This window comes from Pelophylax lessonae (assembly GCF_965119305.1).
Source record: "Pelophylax lessonae genome assembly, chromosome: 4".
Taxonomy (NCBI): domain Eukaryota; kingdom Metazoa; phylum Chordata; class Amphibia; order Anura; family Ranidae; genus Pelophylax; species Pelophylax lessonae.
This window is the reverse complement of record NC_138771.1, coordinates 439,224,204-439,237,718: the sequence shown is the minus strand read 5'-3', so window position 1 is coordinate 439,237,718 and position 13,515 is coordinate 439,224,204. Positions and strand designations below refer to the sequence as shown.

The 13,515-nt window shown below is 42.4% G+C and overlaps 1 protein-coding gene across 4 annotated transcripts in view; it reads right to left on the bottom strand.

The window, feature by feature from the left end:
* The window catches only part of PCDH1 (protocadherin 1), a gene marked incomplete at its 5' end in the record, with an annotated part of 305,412 nt that overhangs the window by 78,356 nt on the left and 213,541 nt on the right, over window positions 1-13,515 (bottom strand). For all 4 annotated transcript variants that reach the window (XM_082256090.1, XM_082256093.1, XM_082256092.1 and 1 more), the window contains one exon: window positions 648-867. In XM_082256090.1, the coding sequence (XP_082112216.1) occupies window positions 648-867 (220 nt within the window). The remainder of the gene's footprint in view (window positions 1-647; window positions 868-13,515) is intronic.

The window sequence follows — 13,515 nt, the reverse complement described above, 5'->3', positions numbered from 1 at the left end:
GGAATGGTTAGATGATGGATAGAACTGCCCCCTACAGACATCCGGTGTCATATAAGCTGTATTAGGTCACCTGTGAATGGCAGATCTGGTAGGAAAAAGGAGGCATGAAAGAGCTCTCGATGAGAACTCCTGACAGCTCTTTAGTTGTATTTATTCCTGTTTCCCTGGAAGTGTTATGGCTACGAGGCAAGGGAAGATTTCTACTGACCAAGAAGATTCAACACAAGGCTCACATCATACAAACTGTAAGTTACGTCCCTTATGATAACTTTTTCAATAAACGTAGGTACGAAGTACTTTCTTGAACAGCATTTGTCAAGACATTAAACGTACTGAGAAGGTTTGTCAGAAAATCTACTAGTCTGTAGCTTGTTTAAGGCTAGGGTGAGAACCAACTCCATGACCAAAGAACTGTGGGTCAACCTCTTATCTACCACTGTCTTAATAAACTGCTGTGCTATATCCCTTTACCACTGCTGCAGAATGTAATGCGCTGAAATAAAAAAAAGTTAAAGTGCTATATGTATTGGAAAACGCGTACACTTAAAGTGAAATGCTACAGACAGAGCTACAAAGCAGGCGGCCTGGTGATGGTGCAACACTGGACAGCGTGATAAAGAGAGGCCCTGTTCTCCTCCTGTTCTTACCAGTTTCAGGATGTTCCATCTCACCGATGCTGCCATCAGGGGTGGTTCTCTCATAGTGGTCCTCTGGGAGAGCGAGAGGCCCTATTCTTGGCCCAGAGGACGACTTGCTACTCGGGGTCTCTGATTCCTCTAGGCCGCTGTCATAGTAGCTGTGCTGAGAAGGGTCCTGGATGTCAGGGGCCTGGTTGGATGTAGAGAACGTCACTCGGCGATGAGGTAACTACGGAAAAGATGAAACTTAATGAATACATTGGATGCATCAACACATTAAAAAGAGAACTTTCAGGCTTATGCAGTAAGGCAAAGCGCAGATCTTCAAATTTCTTTACTGTAGCTATACAAGGGCTAATGTACTGTGTTGTCTGTCTTGCAGCACAGTTCTCATACTGTTGCCTGTAACTGCAAATTAGCTTTTGACTTTAATTCCTGCAGTCAAGTATGAAAACAAAACAAGGCAACAGATTGGTTGCTATGGACAATAAGAAATGTTCCTGTTGGAACCCTTTTCATACATCAACCATATTGTTTCTTTAAACATCACCTTTGATGTCATCATTCCATGAATTTGTATATACATATACTATATTACCAAAAGTATTGGGACGTCTGCCTTTGAACGCACATTAAATTTAATGGCATCCCAGCCTTAGTCCATAGGGTTCAATATTGAGGTGGCGCACTCTTTGCAGCTATAACAGCTTCAACTCTTCTGGGAAGGCTGTCCACAAGGTTTAGGAATGTGTCTATGGGAATGTTTGACCATTCTTCCAAAAGTGCATTTGTGAGGTCAGGCACTGAAGTGGACCAGAAGGTCTGGCTCGCAGTCAGCACTCTAATTCATCGCAAAGGTGTTCCATCGGGTTAAGGTCAGGACTCTGCACTCATCTGCTCATCCAGGTCTTTAGGGCCTTGGTTTGTGCACTGGTGCGCAGTCATGTTGGAAGAGGAAGGGGTCATCCCCAAACAACTGGTCCCACAAAGTTGGGAGCATGAAATCGTACAAAATGCCTTGGTATGCTGACTCTAAGAGATCCCTTCACTGGAACTAAGGGGCCAAGCCCAACCCCTTACCATAATCCCCCCTCCACCAAATCATTTGGACCAGTGCACAAAGCAAGGTCCATAAAGACATGGATGAGCGAGTTTGGGGTGGAGGAACTTGGCTGGCCTGCACAAAGTCCTGACCTTAACCCAATAGAACCCTTTGGGATGAATTAGAACGCAGTCTGCGAGCAAGGCCTTCTTCCAAAAGTGCATTTGTGAGGTCAGGTGCTGATGTTGGACAAGAATGGTCAAACATTCCCATAGACACATAATCCTTGTAGACAGCCTTCCCAGAAGAGTTGAAGCTGTTATAGCTGCAAAGGGTGGGCTGATATTAAACCCTTCAGACTAAGATTGGGGTGCCATTAAAGTTCATGTGTGTGTAAAGGCCGGCGTCCCAATACTTTTGGTAAGATAGTGTATAATAACTTGCCATTGTTTAAACAAAAATATTCAGGAGTACTGGTAAACAATTAGCACACAGCATACACGTAAATCCTTAAAGCTTGGCCTGATCAGGAAAAACGCAACAGATTTGCCAATCCCCCATTTTGAGCAAGACATACCATACCTAACTTTTCTTCCCCATTTAGCACTGGGAGAGAAGGAAAATACTGGTACTTTTAAGTATTGCATGTGGCTCACTCCATGTGACAAAGCTAGGCCAATCAGTCTTGTCACATGTGAAGTTCTTAATCCCGTGTAAACTACTAATCCAAAGACCCATACCTAAGGCTAGCCATACATTATACAATTTTCTTTAGATTCACCTTCAACTATGTAGTGCAAAGGCCTGCCTTATAGGATACAATTGAAAGTGTTGTTTAGTTTTGACCTCATATTATATGGTTTTTGGTAAATCTAACAGAAAATTGTACAAGAAAATTGAACATGTATGGCCAGCCTTAGACAGGAATTTTGCTTTCTGCCCCACCAGCATCATGGAGTGGCCAGGAAGAGAAAGCAAGGCAAGTAAAGGTCTCCATTAATAGCTATTCTGTTGCTTTGCATTGCATGAAAGACATCCCTAGGATGGAATACAGATTCCTGATCCTGGTTCTGCATGTCTATATGCAAATTCAGCATGGATGGAGACTTTTTTTTTTTTTTTTTTTTAATCTTCTTGTAAAAAGGTTGGAACAATGGCAAATGGTACAGTGAAGCTTGTATTACTCTAGTTTATTCATCTTTTGCTTTAGAGCTAAAGTAGTAAATAATGTTGCACTTGCAATACAATAAGTCCATTTACTCTTGCAACAATCCACCTCATTACATGCTATTATCACTGGGTATACAATGTACGTGGAATCCACATCATTACATGCTATCATCATACTGTACACAATATGCGTTATTTTTGCAAAAATCATCACCCTTCCTCATGCATGGCATTGCTAATGATCAAGAAATTTGACAAATAAAAAAAGCAGAACAGTGCACCCATTAAGATCAAGTAATTGGACAGAAATAATGTGGATGTATGCACTAAATCAACTGATCTATTATTAGATGAAATAGGTGTTAGTTTGGGTGCTATAGAAACGAACACAGAAGAAACGGCATAGAAAAAAAAGCAGACAGCGCTTTATTAAAGAGCAATGTAAGCAATAACATTTCTATTGGGCTTGTGGTATTACATCCATTCTAGTTTAGTAGCATTGGTTGCATTACTGCATTTATGTAGTTAAAGGGAAGGTATATGTTCATTGTAAATTGTTTTTATAAAAAAATTGCCTAACATTTCATCCACTGAAAGTGTATGTTCTGTTGAAATGGTGGAAAAACAAATGTTAATAGGCCATTTCCTGTGCTGAAAGAATCATTTTAATTGATTTAAAATGGAAAATACTGAGTTTGACCACTAGAGTGTGCTATGTTTTGTTGCCCCATCCACACAGAAGGAATGTGTGTGTTTATGAAAAAAATTCACATAGCAATTTGCCCAGTAAAAGAGCATATACATTCCTTCTGTGTGGATGGGGCAACAAAACATAGCACACTCTAGTGGCCAAACTCAGTATTTTCCATTTTAAAAATTAAAATTATTCTGACAGTGTCAGTGAAGTGGAAGTTGTAGCAAGGAAAGCACAGGGAAAGATGGCAAACTGCACAGAGATAGATAAGGGTCAGTTATAAACTCATTTAATTCTGATTGCTCAGTCTTTTTTCCTTATTATGGGGGGGCTTTTTGTCCTTTTTGTTGTAAGGCTTCCGTTTTAAAAAAAAAATTGTGTTCGTTTTAGGGGTGGTATTTTCATTTTTGTAGGGGTATATTGATTTTATGTTGATAGGGCCTTTAGTTTAGGATGTATTCCTAAGTGTAAAACTTTACGCTAAGTACTACTTGTGTGCTAGTGTGTAAAAATAAATATTATGGGGAAAGCGGCATTAAAAAAATATCTGAATACAGAATATTAAATGGTAAGCACAATCTAAAAATGTGCTTCCCATTCAAATGCAAGAACAGCAATAATAAAAAAAACATAAGAACAGCACTAAACAATGTAATATAGTGACAATAACCCAATTAAAGATGTGAAATTTTTAATAAAGTGAGAAATCCATACAATACATGGGTCCATATCCTGATGAGTGTGCTTGTGTAAAAAAAATATCCACACGCGACAACTTCAGTGCTCCACCACCAATGCAATTATAAGCCTATTACCAGAAGCCTAGGACCCCAAAAGGTGAGGTCATAGGTGCATATGGGGCATCCTTGGAATCTAGCCAAGTGGCTGCCAACTAGAAATCTACTAGACGCTGACCTTAAAGCGGAGTTCCACCCAAGAGGAAATGCTCCACTTGTTTGCAACCTCCATCGCCACATTTTTTTTTTTTTTTAGGGCGGGGTACCTTGTTCTAACAGGTACCCGCTCACACTTCTGGGTAAGATGCCAATTAGTGTTCTGCAATATCTCCACGCCCCCCCCCCCCCCCCTGTCTTCTAGGACAGACACAGGTCCCAGAAGACAGTAGGACCATTTGAGAAAGCAGTGTGACTCACGCATGCACGGTGCAGGCGGCTGTCCACTGTTCGTTTCCACTTTCTCATTTTCAGAGGATTTTGACCAGGCAAGACAGGCCCTTTGGAGGCTAGCACCTGGCAGGGTTGGAATCAGAATCATTTTGATGAAGCTTGAAGTGGGACTTTGGGTTGCAGTAAATTAAATTGTGTTTTATATTTGGCTGTAATTCAGCTTTAAGTGGGTTCACACTTACATGCAAGCCTACTGTCAGAAATCAGCAACAGGGATGGCCAGATCTGTGTGGCTACACCTTAGGAGACTGGCACCAGACTGTGTATTCTTTAAGCGAGATTAACAAGGAAACAAGATCAATCCAAACATCAGCACACAGCAAACATAAGAATGTAAGTGAAACAAAATCCCAGTGACAAAATACCTAACTAATCAACCAAAGGGGGTTAATGGGGAGAAGGTTCAGGGTACAGAGCAGGAGCAAATTCAGGATCAATGGCAAACAGAATCTGACAGCAGCAAAACACTAGAGGCTCTAGTAAAGGAGGACCTAAATACTCTCCCAGCAGCCAGCATCATGTGGAAACTGATTACTGGAATCTGATGGCTGCTGCGAGACAACAGCTGCTGGACCACAAACTACAACCTTCCGCTCTGAAAAGCACAGCACCACCAGCAGGTGATCCAAGTCTTGACACCTACTTAGAAACCTTTCCCTAGTGCCGATCAGGTTGGAGAACAGGTACTAATGCATGTCTAGTCCTAACTTTCAGATGGTGTTCAGCAACACAGTACTAAAATTTAGTACACACATTGAATTTAAACATAAAAAATAGCAAAAGATTACATATAGGCCCATTCACTGCACTGCAGTAATGCACAAGGTAGCATGGCACATTGATGCGATGTAGTAGCATGACACATTGATGCAATGTAGTAGCATGACACATTGATGCGATGTAGTAGCATGACACATTGATGCGATGTAGTAGCATTTATTCTGAAAAGCAAACCATCAAACCTTGCCAATGAGTGTGCGTTGCACTGCACTGCCCAAAAACGCTACATGCATCTTTTTTGGTGCGTTAGACAGCCCTTTACAATGAATGGTCTGCCTTAATGCCACACACGCTTAACACGTATCCAAATGCACAACAGTGTGAAGGGGCCCTAAAGGAACAAAATACTGCTTTCTTTAGATTTTCCTGAAGTTTACCTCTAAGCACATTCCCAGCTGTTGATTTCTTGCAGGGCTCTGGTCAGCAGGGAATGTATACATTGGCGTTACCATGACATGGGGTGACCTACCAGACCCCAGAATGCTCTTGAAGTTTATGTATAGGACAGAAAAACAAAAAAACATTCCATTCATATGACAGGAATTCCTGTATCTCCCATTGTTTGCTCCCTTCAAGTAAATCAATTCTAGTCGTGGGGCCATTGTCCATGCCATAACGGAAAGCCATGTTATTTTTGACTGTCTATAGAAGGAACAAGCAGCATATGAGCAGCAATGTTATCTAATGATTTCTGGCACACTAATGGCTCCATCTGCACCTACCGCAGCACCGTAACTAATACGTTTACATACTGAAAAATAACCCCATTAGGATTCCTTGAAAATGACTGATACTTTAATCAATCCACCTATTATCAGGCAGGGATATGTACACTGATCCCGCGGAGACATTTAATAATCTCACTAGTTGGCAAGCACACATAATAAGAAAAAAATCTCAGTTTGTATACCATATATTCTTGTAATGCATTCCGTTTTCTTTAGTTGCAACAGACGTGGCTACAAAACCCGCAAGGGAGGTTTGCTTTGACCACGAGCTATAAACTGCATAAAAATTTGATTTTTGCAAGTTGTTCTAGATGTTTCTTAATAAACAGTACAATATAGTTCTCTACATTGACTGCCCGAAAAGATAACCCATCAAAAGACCACACCATTCACTTTAATGTAAAAAATAAAAAAAACCTTCCCAAAAGGCTGTGGGGGGGGGGGGGGTTATAACAAACACTGGGATCTACATAAAAATGTCCTATTCAGTGGGACACCTCCTTGCACTGCAAGGGATAAACGCCTGTGAAGTCTAGGAGGTATACGGTGTCATACTTACCTTCTGGCAGGCTTTGGCACTTCTCTGGACTGCGGTTGGGCCCTTGCCGTTCCCACATACAATGCAGGGCTATGGGCCTGCATTGTACCTGATGACAGCTGAAGCAGTCTAGAGGTGAAGCTTCAAGGGACTGGTCGTATGGATCGAAAGGAGCCTGCCATGGAGAGGTATAAAGTACTATACCTTATTTCCTTGGCCCCAAAACTTCCCGAGCATTAAACCCTTGCAGTACAGGGGGCCTCACTGTAAGGGTACTTTTTGTGCAATTTCCAGGAGTTGGACTGTAATTATTTTGTATACATAATTCACCAGGAAAAGCCTCCAACAAAAGTGTGTGAAAACTATTCCCCATTAAATCCTATGTAACTGTTCACACTGCATCTGTGCTGCATTATCAATATTCTTGTATGCTGCATGTTTGTTGTAATTGTTTAAAATCGCACCAAAAGGGCACCTTCCATTGCAAGTCAATAGGAATGCATCAAAAGGGCATCCGTGTGAAAGGACCCCAAGATGCACAAAAACGCATTAGTGGGAAACCGCTCTTGAAGTGGAACTTCCTTTATCACTTTTGAATAAAGTTTTTTTTTTTTTCTTTTGGGGAGGGATGGGGGGGGGGGGTTACTTGCTTTGACAAGTACCAGATTCCACTTCCGCTTGGATCTCCTAGGTGGTCCAAGGGCAAGTTTGTTGCCCCCTTCCCCTTTGCTCACAGCCTTCTGGAAAACGTCACAGGTCCTAGAAGGCTGTGAGACCATTCACAAAATGCAGTGCGACTCACGCATGCGCAGTGGCAAGCAGGCTGTAAAGCCACAATGAGTCAACGCTGGCTTCCTTAAAAAAAAAAAACATGCCTGCATCGGGGAACTGAAGACCGGTGAAGAACCGCTGGATCCCTGGGCAGATGAGTGTCCTTTTATTAAAACCCAGCAGCTACAGTCTTTTTGCAGAATGGACTGGAGAACCACTAAAGTCTCTGTATTTTTTGCTTAAAAAAAAACAAAAACACAAACATGTTATACTTACCTCCTCTGTGCAGTTGGTTTTGCACAGAATAGCCCAGATTCCCCTCTTCTTGGATCCCTCTTCGTCGCTCCTGGTCCCTCCCTCCTGACGAGTGCCCCCACAGCAAGTAGCTTACTATGGTGGCACCCTAGCCGAGCCGAGTCACAGCTCCATGTGTCTATTCAGACAGGGAGCTGTGGCTAAGTCCTGCCACCCCTCTCTGTCCTCATTGACTCACTGACTTTGATTGACAGCAGTGGGAGCCAATGGTGTTCCACTACTGTCTAAGCCAATGAGGAGGACGAGTCCTGGACAGCCGAGTTTCTTCTGCAATATTGCTGGATAGAGATGGGCTCAGGTAAGTACTAGGGAGGCTGCTGCACACAATACAGTGTAATAAGATAAAAACCTTTTGCCTTTAGAACCACTAGGTATTTCCTTTCCCTCCTCCCTCATGGCAGCTATATACTGTAGGTTCTGTAGTAAGGCGAAGGGAGAGAACAGATGAGCTTGGCCAGCACAGAGAACAATTAGGTATTCCCAAAAGAGGATAAGGCTATGACGTGCAAGAAGAAATGGAGCGGTTCTTGGGAGTTCACTCCTGATTTTAGTCAAATTTTCTGGAAAGTTTAAAGGCACAATGCAAGCAAATTAATTAAAAATTCTTGATTTATGATTTTTTTTTTTTTTTTTTAAGTTGTGGCGGGTCTCTTTAAACTGATTATTAGAGATTGGCTCGGGCATGTTTGAGTTCCCACGTGCCCGATCCCGCCAGGAAGCCAACACTGCACTCCGCTAATCGGGAAGTGTCTCACTGCCTGTGTGCAGTGTCAGCTTCCTGGCGGGATTGGGCACGTGGGAACTCAAACACGCCGAGCCCATGTCTACTGATCATACACGTTGCAATTTGATATAGAGATCAAACGTTGAGTTAAATGTTTTTGTCGATATTGGAAAGCATTTGAAGATCTAAAATTATTTTTTTTCAATGGACCACATAATGATAGGCCTTACCATGCGAATGTTCCCACACCTAGAACTTTCCAAAATGTCTGTATGCACCTTATACCAAGACCCAAAGTTCCCATCTGTTCAGAATTCAAAACTGGGGTGATCTGCCCAAAAACTGGATACCACCTGATGATAGGTGGTAGGTGTCACACCCAATTTTGATAATCCTGTCCTCTGTAAAGAGATGGTTAGAATTTCAGATCCTCAATCTGCTCTGCTGAGACGGTTTTCACTTTGTTCCAGCCGGCAAGCCCATTGTCGATGACGCCTGGCAGATTTTAGTGCCTTGCCTTTTTTACTGAACAGCAAAATCCAGCATATTCTGCGGTCACTTCTATGAACCGTACTTTGGTAGCAGCTGGGAAGCCGCAGGCTGCATTTGTGGCCTACTGTGGAAGTTGTAGCCTCCCTCAGAACATTCAGTCTAAGCCTCATGGTAAGCACAGTGACAACCTCATATGGCCTTTCAGCCACTGCTGAGCTTTATTTTAATCCTGGAAGAGCGGGGAATAATAAAAAAAAAAAATAATAATAACACTTTTGTGATTATAAGCGAATCACGAACGGGTGAAATTTCTGTTCTCAGATGCCCTCTCTGTGGAGATGCCGGCCATTTGTCTCAGTAGGAGATGATACCTGTATTAAGTAACAGATGTTTATGGAGATTCGCAGATGCCCGCTTTCAGAATCGCACTAGTGCTCTCTTCAATTGGCCGCCTCGTGTTTACAGATAAAAGCTTTCAGGACATAAGTGTTTCTGCAAGCCGGCATCTTACAAACATCAGTTATCCAATAAAAGGTCAACATTCGCAACAAAGAAAAAAAAAAAAAAAACTATATGTATTTATGTCCTGTCAAAAAAGAATGTTTGGCGTGTGTTTCCTGTACAGCCTTTGGAAGGATTTAAAAGGGTGGGCGACTGAGTTGTGCTGCACAATGTCCTGTCCTTTAATCCTCCTGATGGAGGCGCCAATGTAAAAAGGTAAAGGCCCCCACATCTCTCAGGTCTGTTGCATTACATTAAATGCATGTGCAATACATTGCGCATTAGCCTGCATTGGGGCAACGTCATCTAATCATTTAATGAGTTGCTCAATGGACCAAAAATTGGACATACAGCATTTCTACTAGTGCGTTCCCATGTTCTGCGGTGCGCTGGAAAAATGCGTTATGGTGCCATTCGAATGAACAGCACAGGATTATACCAACCATCGTATTGCAGCCAGTAGCAGCGAATCATGCAACAGAAGAACCACTTACATTTTTACATGAAAATGTGGGAAGAGAGACAATCTATATGGTTGACCAGCTTTATTCACCTATATAATGGTCATGGTTATGACTGTAAAATACTTGTGATTGCTCTCAAATGACCAATTACATGGGCCAGAGACTTCAATTAAAGTTGAACTCCAGGCAAACAGCCAAATATACAGATGAAATGCATATAAGGAAGCATTTTATCTGCTAAAGGGTTTGTATTTTAATACTTTCTTGAGATTTGTATAAATCACCGTCGCACAGGAAAGCCAGATGGAGGACACCACTTTTCTGGTACAGTTAAGTAACACATTGGTGACCTCTCCTAACCAGTAGTCTTCTGATTGGACAGTGAAAGAGCAGCAGACTGTTTACTCTGCTCTCTCCTCCTGTCAGCATGCTTTTTTGTCAGCACACTTTCATGCAGCACGTCAGGATTGCCTTTCAATCTTTTCCCTTCCTCTCCCAGTCTAAGTGATGATGTAAGGGATTGCACTGATTATTATTATTATTATACGGGATTAATATAGCGCCAACTGTTTGCCCAGGGCTTTACAATCTAAAAGGTAGACAGTACAGTTACAATACAATAAAATAAAGGGTTAAGTGGGCCTTGCTAAAAAGGGCTTACAATTGAATAGAGTGGGGCAAGTGGTACAAAAAGGTAATAATTGTGGGGGGATGAGCTGACAGAAGTGTTAAAAGTTTAGTTGTTAGTTGGAGGTGGTATAGGCTTCCTCGAAGACATGAGTTTTCAGGGATCACCTAAAAAGGTGGCCAGAGGAGATGGCCGGACAGATTGAGAGAGAGTTCCAGAGGATGGGAGAGGCTCTGCAGAAGTCCTGGATAGGCTAACAAAGTCAGTTGCTTACACTAAGGCGGAGCTGCCCGGAATGCACAAGTGATCTATGCAGGCAGGGCGAAGCGACGGGCAGGAGGGGCGGCTGCCCTGGGCGCAATTGTTTATTGCAGGGACATGAATGCCCTGACCTATCCTAAGGGGGCGGGGTAATTTGGCATCTTTGCCCTGGGCGCTGGATGGCCTTGTCCCAGCACTGCCTGCTGAAATCAAAGACAGGAGGCCAGCTGCAAGGACCTCTGCGTGCATCCCAAACAACACATCCATGCTCCTCCCCATGGATCAGGATACAGCCTACGTTCTGATCTGTGTGTTGGACCCGCACAGATCTGGACCTTGCGTAGAGGTCTCTGCAGGTCCGTGAAGCCACCTGCCTGCCTTTGGATTTCAACAGGCTGACTACATGCCCTTGCATGGAACACCTGTACATCCCAGGCGGCTAAAGACGCCCCCACCCATGGACGTACGAGGTCAGTATGCCCATTTGAATGAAGCCTAATTGAATTAAAAGCAAAAAAGGAATGATTAAAGCTGAACTTGCTAATTTCTGGGAATAAGGCAAAAAGTACCCCTGCAGTACTAATAAAATATAGAGGAGCTTCTTTGGGGAATAATTGCACATTTTTGCCTCCAAAAGAGTGCCAAAATGCACGATTTCCTAATGATTTCCGCCTAGTAATTAGGTTTCCATTGGCTAAAACAAAAAAGCTCAAGCGTGAAAACACCTGAAAACCAAGCCAAAAAACCACCCAAAAATCACATAAAGCGCTCGTGCTCATACGTCTATCCAGAATTGCTGCTGGATGATTGCTATGGTTTACTGTATATGTCTTTGTCTAATAACTCTGGTTTAGTTGTCAATTTCTTTTTCTTACGAGAAGTTGGTATTTTACAGACTAAATAAAAAGGTCATAAAATATCGCAGCAAAGGCATAACAAAAAAAAACAGCAACCAGATACCCTCTCATATTTTACCTAGCAGTAGAAAAGAATCAATTGGTTATAAAGGGTCACACCACTTTTACTGCCCCGCAGTCATCTGTTTGCAGCTATTGAGCAGGAATCCCTGACAACACTACATAGTAATGCAGACAAATGGGAAACTGATAACCCGGCACACACCGGCAACTGTCAATAGCGTATACTTCTGCGCAGGGTCACTCAATCAATAGAGATTTGGCCTTGTGTATTACAGATAATTTTCTTAGACCAACAGCATGAATAGCTGGGAAGATATACAAGGCAATACACAACAGTTTATACACATTAAAAGTCAATTTTCATATGCAATTTAACCTCACAGCAATATATGAGGGTCCATTTATAGGTACGTTTTTCTGTAGCATCAGGCAGGTGCAGTGTCGCGTGTCAAGGTACTTCCTTTGTCTGCCAACACGCAATTGGGCGCGCTTTTCTGGATTTAGAATTTAAAGCGGATAAAGTCAACTGCCAAGGCTGGTTAATGCATGTTGCCATTGTATCAAAATGCATATCATATGCTTTCAATGTGTTGCCTTTGACTTCTATGGACCATCCAATGCAGAAAAATGGACACCTTTTTTTTAGAACACACTGCACTGCAGCACTGAGATGGGAACAGACACTATTTTTATTATTGCGAAGTTGGACACATGCATGTTAGCACAATGCAACACTTGCGTTATAGGACATTGCAATGTGAGCATTACAAAGAAACTATGTACATGGACCCTTAGGAAGTTAGATCTAGGGTAGGGATCCTCAAACTACGGCCCTCCAGCTGTTGAGGAACTACAAGTCCCATGAGGCATTGTAAAACTAACATTCACAGACATGACTAGGCATGATGGGAATTGTAGTTCCTTAACTGGAGGGCCATAGTTTGAAGACTTCTGATCTAGGGTGTCGTTTATATAAATTTTCAAACAGAAATTTCTGACTTGCACGTGTAAAAAAAAAAAATACTACACTACTGTTTTTTTGTAGGAGGGGAGGACCTTTATATGTACTGTTTGCACATATTTTTGAAAATCACCAGGAGCCTTAAAGTGACATTAAAATCAATGTTCAAAATGCATGACTTCCTGCAAAGAAGACTACTCACCTCTCATGCTGCCCACCCTTCTGGTCAATACAATGGTGAAGAGAAACAGGTGGCTAAAGAACCTACAGAAACTTGTATTATCAATTTCCTGGTCTCCTGTAATGGGCTGTAGTTCCTTCTGCCCACCCCTACGTCAAAACTAGGGATGAGCTTGTGTCTGTTCTGAACAACCTTGGGTCAGAAAGCTATCATTTCTGGGCCAATAAACTGAGTGGGGAATCCCCTGCCCCACAGGTAACGTACACAAAAAAAAGAGTGGGGATGCTCATTACAACATTGATCTAGTATGGTACTATGGCCATGTTAGGTCAAGATCATTGACCTAATACATGTGGCCGTATAAGGTCAATGAGGTCACAAGAATCTCTGCCCCTTTGTGTACATCAGCAGCAGGGTGTGGCATTCCTCTCTCCCAGCTCTTTGGCCCTCAAATGGGTTTAGGCCTACATGCTCATGCCTAGTATTGACTTATGGGCCAGCCGGAGGAGCCCTGGAAACT